Genomic DNA, 14,216 nt, shown 5'->3' on the forward strand with positions numbered 1-14,216 from the left:
TAATGCTCAATTTGCGGTCAATCAAGTTCTAATACACTTAGGACACCCATTGTATTGTTGTAGGTTTTTTCATTCTTTTTTTTTTCAACATATGTCATTATTATGGAGGTTAAACTATAGAATTCTTGACGTGAACAACAAGACATACTGACGTAAAATATAACGTCTCTATAATTACAATTAATATATATTTATGTTTCTATAATTGTATTCCTTTATTGAATATAACTATAGCGATATATATGGTTGAATGTCAAATTGCCAACCATTAATACACAGGTGGCAGTTGTTGGAAGCTTCTTGGTGCAATAGATGACATAGGAAAATTCATTGACAAACTGTGATGCTCTGGTGGTAGCTGGCATGACTGTAGTGCATTGATTATTTTCCTATATTTACATTACATAATGTATTTCTTGATTATATCTAATTGTTAGTAAATATAAAAAAATATTACTTCCTTCACATAGTTAATTTACAAACAAATATAAACATCACATCAGGCCACTCACATTTTATTTGGTTTCTCTATTACTCTTCGCCTACGCAAATTGATATACTCGTGCAGTAAGATAGATCTAGATAATTGATATACTGCATAAACATATGGAGAAAATGATGATCTTTTTAAATAAACTACTTGACTTTTTTGTTTTTATCAAAAAGGTGATTCTTATTAACGTGGGATAGAAAAAAAGTGGATGACTCTGTATTTAAATAATAGATAAATACATCAGAGATGTTATTTTGGATGTTTTAACGGTCATGACAGTTGATCTCATCTCACCCACTGTTAGCATTTAATTAATTACACGAAAGATATTCATGCACGTCACCCTCGGTTATATCTAGTAGGGATTAAAAAGTTGGAGGGTAGCAACAAATTTTTAACCTCTTTTATCTGGGTTTTAGTGTCTGCCCAAATTGTGAGCGGATAATATCGCACTTAATTAATCCGTATGAATAAAGTTGATTTCGGCAGATTTTTTTGTAACTTTGCGGAAGGTCGGGAGGATATGACGCATCATGGCCAGATAAAAACAAATACTCCCTCCATATTTTTTTTATCTGACGCCGTTGACTTTATCCACAGTTAAACATTCGTCTTATTAAAAAATTATATAATTATTAATTATTTTGTTATAATATGATTTATTATTATATAAACTTTAATTATAAATTATAACTTTACATATTTGAATATAAATTTTAAATAAAACAAATGGTCAAACGTGATTCTAAAAGTCAACGGTGTGCTACTCCGTATAATTAGCAGATTGGGATGACATCGCCCGGGCCCCACCCTACTCTGACCCCGTGCAGAGGTCAGACCACGTGTGCAAAATGTGTTGGGCCATCATATTTGATCCAAGGCTCATCACTCCCTCGCCACGGTAAGGCTGCGTTTAGATAGCCAAAATTGTTTAGGTAGGACGTCATGCTATATTTAAAGTATTAAATATAGTTTAATTATAAAATAAATTTTAGATTTCGTCTGAAACAACGAGATGAATTTTTTGAAACTAATTAATTCATAATCAATATAGGTTGGTTACTATAGCACTTATGACTAATCATGGTCTAATTAGGCTCAAGATTCGGCTCACAATTTTCTTCGTAACTATATAATTATGTATAATTAGTTTTAATGTTTATATATTTAATGTTTTATTTAGGTATTTAAAGATTCGATGTGTTGTTTTTAGGAAAAAAATTTTGAACTAAACATGGCCAAAAGTCAGAGTAGGCCCTTGCACGGTAAAAATAATTTTGAGTAAATTTCACGTGACTACGACATGTTGTTCAAACTATTACAAAATTACTGATTTATGAATATATTTCACTGAACAACTAGCATCATATCGTGAAACTACATAATTAATGAGATGTTATCACGGAGCTACTACATATTTTAGAATTAGATCTTTCGGGTTAAAATTAGTGTTAGATCTATAATTCACAATACAATGGTCTAAATCTATAGCTTCATAATATAGTTCACATAAAAATTGTATTTTTTAAGACATCTTCTTGAATCTATAGATTTAAGATAATTCTGATTCTCCATTACCATCTCCATCAAAGAACTGTCAAGGACGCCATGGGAGGTCTATGTCCGTGTGCTGCTTCATCAAAGGACGTTTTTTTTGTTTCGACGGGAAAAAAAGGCTGAAAGAAAAGGCTATCGTCAACATTGACATTCTTGTTGTTTTTCTTCTTTTTGTAGAAGAGTGCGATGACAAAGTCTTGCGCACTAAGCATATGTCAGCAACGAACAGTCGATGCTCCATCAAAATAGAAAATGACGTTGGGTGTTAATTAGTACTAGATAGATACCCACTTGTTGTTGCGGGAGAATTGCGTGATAATACAGTAGATATGAATTCTAAATTTTTCTTACATACTACGATTTTTATATGTTTATATATTTTTGTGTTTTTATCAATTATCCATAAGTTATAAATAATGGGTTGAACGGTGTGTTTTTTGAGGAAGAGATGTATTGTACAATCTTGATGAATCATGCTAAGGTTAAAAACGATTGAGGTAATGTGAAGAGATGCAATTTACATCTTTCATATATCATCCTAAGACTAGAAAAGAGAATTAGCATTAACTATATTAAGTGGGTACGAATTTTATAGAGAAAGGATAAATATTAATTATTAATACTTGGGTAGAAGCTTAATAATAACAGCTCTGAAGCCTCAATTCCGTACGCACATACGTATGAGTAACGCTATATGTGCGACGTTCGCGCTAACCGCAGCGCGGCGACGGAATTCCAGCGACGCACGGCGACAAACGGCTGAATCGGGCAACAACGCAGCAACGGCGGCTGAATCGTAAACGCGTCGTACGGACAACACTTTCCCGTACGTATCTACTGTAGTCCAGACCATCATGCCCTACTACGGCCTGAAAAAGCATTTTTTTTCAGGTGAAAATACGGTGGTTTAGCACCCAACCGTGAAAACCGATTTTCGCACACGGTCTATAAAGAGACCTGTATGTGAAAAGATCTTGTTGGCGCAAAAAGAAGAAAAAATTCAAAACCAGTCAGCTTGCAATTTTAAAATTCCAAATTCTCATATCCAAGCACAGCAAAGACAAACTTATTTTTGTTAGAAAAATATGGAATTACTAGAAGATCTTCTAGAAAGGCCTCCAATCCACAAATGTGCATGAGCTCTTCGGTTATGTTTGTCTCCGATGTGATTGTCTCTAAGCACCATTGTGACCTAGTCTTAATTTTATGGCCCCCGTAAGTTGATTCGTTACAAATAACTCCCTACTGATTCATTTTGGTTTGAGATTGCTGCCTATTATAGCTACTCGCGTACTCTCGTGGCATACCTATTGAGTTACGATCTCAAACAATTTTTAAAAGTAACACAACTGAACTCATATAAGTTGGTGTGGGACACAAGTTGGTTCAGCGGGTTGAACATGCTAACCATTTTGTCTTTCCCGACGACGATTAAAGCTAACAAATAAATAGAAAACACACATGATTTTTTAATGAGCTTGCACAGGTGAGCTAGAGAACCCTTGCTCTGGTGTTGACAAGTCGACGATGATGATCTCTATCTTAGCGTCATAGCTGAACACCAGGTCCATGAGTCAATCGTGCTCATGGATCGATCGTGCTCATGGACAACTTTGCTGGATGCTGGCATGGAACATTAGCTCGATGAGTGAGCGGTAGCGTGGACAGAGCCCAAGCGTCCGCACATCACTGTGAGAGCAACTCCACATGCGTGACAACTACTTCCAGCTCCTAAGACAACGAGAACTATAACTAGTTACCAAGATCGACCGAAGTAGAAAGTTCTGTAACCACGTTGATCATAAGATGTGTTAGGTCATATAGAACATACATAAAATATCCATGAAAATATATGAGCATCGACGAAGGTGATGAGAGAAATCTTAAACTAAAGTGAATTAGTAATGGTTATTTGGAACAAATCAACTTATTTGGTAAGAGTGACATTTAGTTTTTTTTTACAATTTTACTTAAAATAAAAGGATTTTTGGCAAGCGAGAGGTAACGGCCCGACGGTTAGGTCAAAGAATTTGTGCTTGGACCAATGGTATGGCCACTCTATACCTCTTAAATTTATTTTTTTTCTAACCACCATTTGTAGTTTTTTTATAAAAAAGATACCATAATATATAGGCTAAAAGTTCTTAACCTTTCACTCTATATTTCCGCTTATGTTTCTATTTTATAAGCCAAAATTTAAATTTTTATTTGGAAGTTTTTTTACCAAAGTTTATTTTCCGATCTTGAATTTGAATTTTAGATTGTAAGAATATATATATAAATTTTTTATTCACATTCATTGTTCGTTAATATGCCGTTTAGTTTATTTATTAAAAGCAGTCACTCCCTTCTTTCTCGGAACAACACTGTACATATTCTTCTACCGCATTCTAGCCTTAAAAAAAATAATTCTAGACGCACCATGTGGAGGAAAAACGGGGTAGATGGTCAAATCTTTGTTAAAAAAATTGAAAATAGAAACAAAAACAGCAAAAACAGAGCAAGGGGAGCAGCAGATCAACCAAAAACAATCGCATTCCAAACCAAGGATCCAGCCGTGGCACATCACAGCCACAGGAGAGCGCTAACGAGACGAACACGCACGAGCCCAAAATTTGACGCTTTCCCTTTCTTTTTTCCTGCACACTGAAATCTCTATACTACTCGATTCTGCCGCCCAATCCCCTCCGTTTCCAACAACTCAGAGCCCCAACTCACAAAATACTATAAATTTTCTCCATCTACTTCTTGCCTTCTTGGTTCTTGGTGGAGTATATAGAATCATTCCAAACTTGCAAACTCTGATCTTTGCCAACTTCCCTCTGACAGTTGCCGGTGGGGGGGTTGGTAATTTCTCCCAAGAACTCAGAGATTCCTGGTGGTCAACAAGGTCCCCCAGATGCGTTTGTGGCAGGCTGGATCGGAACGGAGGCATCTTGGAAGCAGTTTCAGGAATTCATAGCGCTCAACCGGGTTCGTTTCGTTCGATCTCTGGCGCGGGGGAAGCAGCAACCTTTTCTTCTTCCCAGTGCGTGGATTGGAGCCACATCGCCTTCTCCGGTTCGTCTTTGCCACTCCCCTTCTCCTCATCTGCTCCTCTCCATCTCTCCCGGTTGCTTGGTCTCAGTCTCTGCACAAATTAAGCTCCATGGGCGCAGCCACCGGGTCGTAGCGTTTTGGAGCGTGTGGTTTACGGGAGGTACCGCCAGTGTTAAATTGCATTTTTTTTAGTTGATTTTTGTGCAGTTTATGGTGATCTCTTTGGGTTTCATGGAGGTTATCATTTGGGTTGTCAAGAACATGGACATGTTTTTTCATGAGAGGATGTGACCTGTGACTTCTGGTGGTTCTATGATGATTGGTTGTTTTCAATGGAATATGTTAGTCAGATGCGTACGCACACTGTAACTGCTGTGCAATTTAGACTTCCTCTCGTTTATGTGGTCTAGAACTAGAAGACATTTTAGTGGTTTAATCCAGCTGTTGACTTGCGCTGGAGGCATCAATTGGGTCAATTTCTTCTTAATTTATGCTAATAGAACATGCTACATGAAAGAATGCAAAACGTTGAGGTGTCCTATTCGTTGTTCCATTCTACAAACGGTGAAATATCTAAGTCGGGATCAATAGGTCGCAATCATTCATGCTTTATCTTAGGTGTCTATCTTGCTGTGCCCATTAATTGGAGCCAAATTGTAGGTGGACAGGTATGAAATACTCACAGTGCAAAAGGTGGTTAGTGACAAGAACTTCGAAGTAGTGGAAACAAAAGCATAAAACAACAAAAGAACAAAAGTTATATTAATCAATTTCTGTTGTATCAGCGGCGAATTTAGAATTTTATAATTAGGATTTAAAAAATTAGTTGGTTTGTAAAATAATAGAATATTATCAATATTATAAAATTATTTTAATATAAATTAAGATAGTGAAATTAAATATATTTTTATTGTTATTTATTCTCTCCTTTTTATATTATAAACCCCTTTACTTTTCCTAAATTAAACTTCATTAAGTTTAACAAAATTTATTAAAAAATACACCAACATCTACAATGTCACGTTAGTTTCATTAAATACACAATAAAATATATTTTCGTGATGCATCTATTAGTTACCATAAAGCATTTATTATTTATAGAACCCTCCAACCATGTTGACGTATTTACCTATACATTATTAAGTTAGAGAAATTTAAGATCACTTAAATAAAGTTTTAATTTTATAATTAATTGTTTGCTAATATATGCAATGTCTGACTTATATACCAAATTAAAAAAATATGACAGGATATCACCATTTATCATAATATATTTTTTTGGTGGGGTTTGAACAAGTGAGCATGTTTCTGTACTGTTTTCTATAGTTTTTTTGCAAATTAGTCCATAATATTTTCTGATATTATGAAATAGTTCAATATTTAGTTTAAACTATTCGATAAAAACTATTTTGTAATATAGTCGCATAGAAACGTTAGGATCACCAAGACCATTCCCGCCACCTGAAAAGACCAAAATGCACCCCGGCCTTTTGTATTGACTAGTCTAGCAGCACTAGTAGTAACTTTCTTTTCTCCCGTACGCGGCAGGGGGGCAGCCGGCCGGCGAGCTCTCCCTTGCGGCGGCCCAGGACGGGCTTCTCCTCCCGCCGCCTGCGCTGCGAGCAGGGGCGATGTCGTCCTTCGTCCTCACCTGGTGAGCATCCACATCCTCTTTTCTCACCTCTCTACCCACGCACTTTATTCTCCTCTGGAATCTGCATCATGAACACTTTGATAGGTTCTCTTTTGGATTTAAGGGAGACTAATAACATGGTTTTTGTTTTGCTTTGCTTTGTTCCGCCCACAATAGATCCGCCCCTGTGTTGTGTGGCATTCCAGAAGAGAGGGGAAGAGAACCAATTGCTGAAGCCACAGAGAGCAGAGAGGAGAGATGGGGAAGAAGAAGGCGAAGAAGCTGCATGCCAAGGATGCGCTAGAATTTCTTAACCAGGTCATGGTGGAGCAGCCCTTGCTTCCCTTCCTGGTCCCCCTTGTCCTGTTTGCATGGCTTGTTGAACGGTGGGTTGTGCCGTTCTCAAACTGGGTTCCCCTGGCGGCTGCTGTGTGGGCAACAATTCAGGTAGCTGTTTCTGCTATGGTGCTCATATGAAAAAAAAAAGGAAGAAGTTCTGCGATGAATTTGACTTGGCTTCTTTGATGTCGTGCTGAATTGTCGGACGAATAGTCCTTAGCTAGGTGTTTGGAAGTGTTGATCTATTCTTTTGAGCAGTGAAATACTCATAATTCTGAAAAGATTAACATAAACGTACACTTCACCCTGGTCTTTGTAGTTTTGCTGTCTTCTTACTATTTTTAAAAATGACAAATGCAGTATGGGAGGTTTAAAAGGAGGACCACCATAGAAGATTTGAACAAACGATGGAAGCATCTTATACTGAATACAACAGTGTGTTCCTTCACTTATTTTTTTTCCTCTTTAAACATGATGTTTTAGTCATACTGGTTCTGTATCTCCTGTAGCCTACCACGCCGATAGAGCCTTGTGAGTGGTTGAACAAACTTTTGGTAGAAGTTTGGCCCAACTATATGGAACCAAAACTGTCAATCAAGTTTAAATCTACTGTTGAGGTCAGTTTCTGCATCTTGATATCTTTCTTATGAAGCTTTTGAGCACTAGGATGATAGAAAATAAATGTGCTATGATCTGTGAAAATTCTATTACGCCGTATAATTTTGTGTGATGTAATAATCAATCATTGGTTTTTTTTTAAATCTTAGCATTCCATATCTGGAGAAACTAATGATGAGGAGAAGTATCTGAACATATTATATTTGAGATTATCCGCATTTGATTCAATGATGTTGATTATCTCAAAATAAAATTCATTAACAAATCTTTCACCTCCATTGCTCCTATTAATTTGTTATATTCAAATATTCAATATGCATTGCAAGATATGGTGCACACTGTCTTTTATTCTACATTATTTATAACTAGCTGACCAGTGAGTGCCCTGTGAATTTGCAGAAACGTTTAATGCGTCAAAAACCAAAACTAATAGTAAGTTATCTTAAAGTTGTTTATCCTCTTCTGTTGTTATCCTGACTGCAGTACTAACTGCTTTTATCTCTCTCTAGGATAAAATAGAATTACAAGAATTTTCACTTGGTTCTTGTCCACCTACTTTGGGGGATCAGGGGATGCGCTGGATGACTTCAGGTGACCAGGTCAGATGCTCATATTCTGTACCATGTATGGAATACTTGCACATGGTAAACTTAAGAGGGATGAAATACTGGTTCAGGCACTGATCATTATTGAAAGTATTGTTTATGTTGTTTTTGTTTCTACACAATTATAGCGCCAGAGCTTATTTCTTCTGTTTCATTAATTTAGAATCGTGCTGTTTTGGATATTAGACTGGTGAACTTATCCCTATGTCATTGAATATATTAATGCTTGCAGTATCACTAATAGTTTCTTCACCTTTGCTGATTATAACTATGCCTCTGTCTGTACTGACTCATAACTGTTGTTGCATTATCTAAAACGATTATGTATTTACAACATGCTGTGTAGCCTTTTCTGATCCTGCAGTCAACTGTTCCGTGTTAAATGATATTACATTGTAAGAAGTAGGACAGGCAGGGGGAATACTTCCTTTGGCTGTACAGTTGCATACTTTAACTCTCATTTTTTGAATATGCAGAAAGCCATGCGCTTGGGTTTTGATTGGGACACCAATGAGATGAGTGTAATGTTTTTGGCAAAATTAGCAAAACCACTGATTGGCGCTGCTCGTATTGTTATAAACAGCATTCACATCAAGGGAGATGTATGTCCTTTGCTCTTTCAATTGATTCTTTGTACATTATCATTTCACTTATGTTGATTTTGCGACACACTTCTCTTAAATTAGTGGGCAATACTGATATCCAGCTTTGTTCAATGAGTTCATTAGGCTTATAATAAACAATCATGATGAACAGAAGTGGTTTTGGGGAGTCATTCCCGTCCTTAATGGTTGACATATGATATTATGTTATAAGAATGCAGTTAAGCTGGCTTCCACTATACTGAATTTGCAAAAAGCAGCAACATCATTTTGAGCTATTTCACTTGACCATTTTGTGAAAGCACAGTATACTTTGTGTGGATATGCGCTTGAATCACTGTATTAAAAGCTTTTATTTTCTTTCCTGTTCTGAATATTTTATCTGTACTTGATGATTATTTTCTTGTCCAAGTGCATTGTCCAGTTGTCTCATATGTATTATTGCAGCTTCTACTGTTACCAATCCTTGATGGTGAAGCTGTTCTTTATTCTTTTGAATCCACTCCAGAAGTCAGGATAGGAGTAGCATTTGGAAGTGGTGGAAGCCAAGCAGTTCCTGGTATGGAGCTACCCGGTGTCTCAACATGGCTGGTGGGTTTGTGTGTGCCATTTTAGTTAGTCCTTGGCATCTTTGCAATGTCTTAATACAATTACGGCCATTGCATGTTGAAACTTGAACACTAAATGTGATGCTTCATAAACCATGCAGGTTAAGCTTTTGACTGAAACTATAGTGAAGACAATGGTTGAGCCTCGCAGACTATGTTTTCCTTTGCCACCAGTAGATTTAAGGAAACGAGCAGTTGGAGGTGTTCTTTCAGTCACTGTTGTTTCAGCTAGTAACGTAGGCAGAAACACTGCTAATGAATTAGGGATCCACCAAAGCTCAAGTGGAGCCTCTACATCTGGGATTGCTGGCAAGAAGGTGGCGCAGGCATTTATTGAGGTAGAAGTTGGTAGTTTGATGAGAAAAACAAGTACAAGTAAGGGTCCAAATCCTGCATGGAACAACACATTTAACATGGTACTGCATGGAGAGACAGGTGTTGTCAAGTTTAATCTGTATGAATTGGATTCTGGTGGTGTTAAAGTCACCTACTTGACAAGCTGCGAGATTAAGGTATGATAGTGATGAACTTCTTATTTTAGTCGGTTTACATTGCACATGAGGCAGTTGTAGTTCTTCCTACACATCCAAGGATACTGATGAAATGAAACTAATGTGAACAGGTTAAGTATGTTCTAGATGGTTCTACAATATTTTGGGCTATAGGACATAATTCTGGTGTTGTTGCAAAACACACCGAGCTTTGTGGACAAGAAGTTGGAATGGTGGTTCCATTTGAGGACATTAGGGGAGAGGTACCTTGCTTTCTCTTTACATCTCCACAGTAACTACTGATATCTTCTCACTGTTTTTCTTGCATCAAGAGCTTGTTTTAGGTCTGCCGTAATACTTTGAAAAATGATGGCCCAATTGATAGGCATTGAATTCACATGTGCCAGCTAATTTTGTTGAGCCACCAGTAAATTTTGACTAGCCTGTATGGTTTTAAATCATGCCATATTTGAAATGCTCAACACAAGCTGTGAAGTAACACACATTAGGACTCTATTACCTTAACTATTCACATGCTTAAACTTCTAATGCTCTCTGTTGTTCTACATTTGATTTTTGAGTTGAATTGTCTTAGCAATTGGGTTGATTTATAAAATATAAAAGAGAGGATCAAGAAAGTGTCTAGTCTAGAAATAACCTGTGGAAGTAACAATAGTTTTATTTGGTTGGGCTTCAGATCTCTGTAGATTGTCATATAACACATAAAGGTTACTAGGTTAGAGTGACCAGAATTTGGGGGTTTTGATGATGAATCCTTATGTTTCTGTTCCCAAGTTAACAATATTTGTGGATAACTCCCTTTATCATTTCTACTGTTGCTATTCATGAAGGTTCCAACAGTAATGTGCTCATTTTTCACCTACGTATTCAACTGCAAAGTGGTTAACTATGCTATTGCTTGCTCCTTTTCCATTTCTGGTTTATTTGGTCTGGATGGAAGTGTAATACTGTTCCAAACTCTTTTTCCTTGCAGCTCACTGTCAGTCTTGTGCTAAAAGAATGGCAATTCTCTGATGGCTCAGTTACGTTGAGCAATTCTCTGAGCAATGGTTCTCACTCTCCATTTGATATATCGCCAAAGCTTCAGTCCAGAACAGGACGGAAACTCAGAGTTGCAGTAGTTGAGGGTAGAGCCATTGCAGTTAACGCTAAATCTGGAAAGTGTGATCCATATGTGAAGTTGCAATACGGAAAGGTTTGTCATTACCTTGCCCCTTGCGGCGTTGCCAAAGTTTTTAGCTTCACCAACTTCCATACAAGTTCATATCTAATCTCATTTTCTTCCTATAGGCTCTATACAAAACAAAGACACTATCTCATACAACCCGACCAGTTTGGAATGATAAGTTTGAGTTTGATGAGATCATGGGTGGTGAATATCTCAAAATAAAATGCTATAGTGCAGATACATTTGGAGACGAAAGCATTGGCAGTGCAAGAGTAAATCTGGAAGGACTTTTAGATGGTGATAGTCGTGAAGTATGGGTCCCGCTTGAAAAGGTGGATTCGGGAGAGATTAGGCTTGAAATTGAGCCAATAAAAAATGATTTCAACGGTGACCTGAAGGTATTTGCCTTCCTTAAGCATTGATTTTTAATATCGTGAAGATCGGCATCACTAATATTTTTTCTTAGGAGGGTGTCCAATGTCCAGTAGAAATCTGAAATTTAGATGTTAGTACAACTATTTTGTTACACGTGAAACCTCCACTATCAGCACCATGTTTGATATTCTGTACTAAACATAGTTTTATACAGTTTCTCTGTTATACCATTTTGTCGACTGATGTTCCTCTGGATTCTGGATTGCTCTTCTTAAGCAGACTTCAAGTGGTAGAGTTGGAGCTACCTGGATTGAGCTAGTAATAATTGAAGCCAGGGATCTTGTTGCTGCTGATCTCAGAGGCACTAGTGATCCTTATGTTAGGGTGCACTATGGGAACAATAAGAAGCGAACGAAGGTTTGTTGATGAACTTTCCTAATATTTACTGTCTATTTGGAAATACAACATGCATTGCTTTTCTAATGTGTGAAATGTGATGAGTGGGCCATACTGAATTCGTTGGCTGTTTGAGATAATAGAAATGAACAAATATGCTGACACAGTACAGCACCTGGCATCCTCAGATGGTGCATAGGATTAATTCAGATTACTCCAAACCTTTCAGCCTGTAGTAGTCTGCTTGGTTAGAATAATGTAAGAACTTCGATAGGAAAATAGGCTTTAAAAATGTACTCTAGGAGGTGCCAAATTAACTCAGAAAGTGTGGTACCTCAGTACCTCCTCGCGTACTGGAGGAAACTATTGAGCAACAGGCCGTTAGTTTGAGCATATTATTGTACTGGGAAAAAATCATGCTTTTGGCGCTATGATAGTTCTTTTTATTGGAGGCTGGAGAATTATGTTGGTCATTCTGTTCTTAGAAGTAATGTGGTGTTTAAATCACCCTATAAGAAACAATCCATTTGATCTGCATAACTCATTCCATGCAGGTTGTTTACAAAACACTCTCTCCAGACTGGAACCAGACATTTGAATTTCCAGAAACAGGAGAACCCCTGATTTTGCATGTCAAGGACCATAATGCAGTTCTTCCAACTGCTAGTATAGGCAGCTGCACTGTGGAATACAGCATGCTTCCTCCAAATCAGCCTGTCAAAAAATGGATACCACTGCAAGGAGTAAGAAGCGGTGAAGTCCATGTAAAGATCACGCGAAAAGTTCCAGACTTGGAGAAGAAAACAAGCTTCCAGACTGATGCATCTCCCTTTGGCAAAGGGCGCAACATATCATCGCAGGTGAGAGGCTTCGTTGGTTCGTTTGAACGACACATCTGTTTGTTTACTTGCACCACATTCCTCGCGGTATCCTCTTTTGATATGCATGACAATTTTACGATGAACATCATGTGCTTTTTTCCACAGATGAGAGATAGCCTGAAGAAATTCACTGGTTTAGTTGAGGAGGGTGGCGATCCAGACGCCCTGGCTCTGGCCCTGACCGAGATGGAAGGCATCCAGGATGAGCAAGATATGTACATACAGCAGCTTGAAAGGGAGAAAGCGGTGTTGTTGCGTAAAATACAAGAGCTTGGTTCTGAAATCGTCAGAACATCCTCTGGTCCGGCAAGGATGCCTTACTAGTTAGAAGCAACCAATACACAGGAACAAAGAATAGCGTTCACAATTGTATTCATGGGCAAAGACCTGAATTTTCGTATAATTTATACTCTAGTGCAGATATGTGAGTAACATGTAAGTAGATACATAGCAAGTAGACCACAAATCAGTGCAGTATATATATAGTGCTGAAGGACCAACCAGTTCATGTAGCTTAATTACTCTATGTACACATCAGTAATTCAATATACACACACAAATTGAATTTAGGTGAAACCTGAAATGCTTGTGGTTCTTGCATCCAGTTGATGCTATACTCCAATATATCAGAAATTCCTACTAGTCCACTGGATGTGTTTCTTCTGGTTGGTTTCATGCCTAATGGACTAATGGTTAATGCCTTGTGGTAGCAGCAGTGCAGTGCAGTGCAAGGACCATGGAGTACACACGGCAGTCCTATCTTTTTCCTCCATTACTGTTACCATGGTGGCAGTATAGTCCACATTTTCAGGCATCGGTGTCCCTGGACATGAAAAGCACGGGGGGCATGCAGAGCCTAGGGCGGCGAAAGGCTACCAATTTTGTGGCGCCTAAATTGGAAAGCATTTGTTGGGCAGTGGACACACCGATCAAAGCATTCTGCAGTGGCAGCTGCTGCCGCCTCCCCTCCCAGCTACATCTAATCTAATCTATCACCTGCACTGCCAGCTATGGCCGGCCGGCTGCCCGTTGTTGCAAAGTCAACTGATGGATCGGAGATCACCTCTCTCTCTGGTTTGACATTCGGTTCCATGGATCGTCTCCTTCCTTTTGTTCTTCAGCAGCAGACAACGGGGAAGGTGATGACTGTTTGCATTACTAGCTACTTAGCTAGCTGTAGTACTGGCGTTTAGCATCATTTAATTGCACCATCCACTAGAGGTTGTAAGTGAAGTTCTTCTCAAAGAAAAATGAAGACATTGGTAGGTAATCAGCATTGATCCACCGTAGCTAGCTGTAGGACGAAGACAGCAATGATCTCGCGGCTGGTCGGCATTGGTACTAGTTCGTTCGATCGGCCATATGGAGGTTGGAATTTAATTTCCTGTGT

The 14,216-nt window shown here is 38.1% G+C and overlaps 1 protein-coding gene across 1 annotated transcript; it reads left to right on the plus strand.

The window, feature by feature from the left end:
• The first annotated feature begins 4,612 nt into the window (after window positions 1–4,612).
• LOC102722337 (extended synaptotagmin-1) lies at window positions 4,613–13,467 on the plus strand. The gene is made up of 16 exons (XM_006643634.3): window positions 4,613–5,110; window positions 6,638–6,743; window positions 6,900–7,169; window positions 7,422–7,496; window positions 7,571–7,678; window positions 8,079–8,111; window positions 8,189–8,278; window positions 8,761–8,886; window positions 9,334–9,477; window positions 9,596–10,006; window positions 10,117–10,248; window positions 10,980–11,201; window positions 11,297–11,572; window positions 11,829–11,966; window positions 12,500–12,805; window positions 12,932–13,467. Exons 3-16 carry the CDS (start codon window positions 6,981–6,983, stop codon window positions 13,148–13,150), a joined length of 2,469 nt encoding a protein of 822 aa, XP_006643697.1. The 5' UTR covers window positions 4,613–5,110; window positions 6,638–6,743; window positions 6,900–6,980; the 3' UTR covers window positions 13,151–13,467.
• The last annotated feature ends 749 nt before the right edge of the window (window positions 13,468–14,216 follow it).

Source organism: Oryza brachyantha, chromosome 1 (assembly GCF_000231095.2).
Source record: "Oryza brachyantha chromosome 1, ObraRS2, whole genome shotgun sequence".
Classification (NCBI taxonomy): domain Eukaryota; kingdom Viridiplantae; phylum Streptophyta; class Magnoliopsida; order Poales; family Poaceae; genus Oryza; species Oryza brachyantha.

Coding starts and splice junctions, on each gene's coding strand:
- LOC102722337 (XM_006643634.3), top strand. CDS start 6,981: ATGGGGAAGAAGAAGGCGAAGAAGCTGCATGCCAAGGATGCGCTAGAA. Junction 7,170..7,421: donor CTGTGTGGGCAACAATTCAG/GTAGCTGTTTCT, acceptor TGACAAATGCAG/TATGGGAGGTTTAAAAGGAG. Junction 7,497..7,570: donor ATCTTATACTGAATACAACA/GTGTGTTCCTTC, acceptor TATCTCCTGTAG/CCTACCACGCCGATAGAGCC.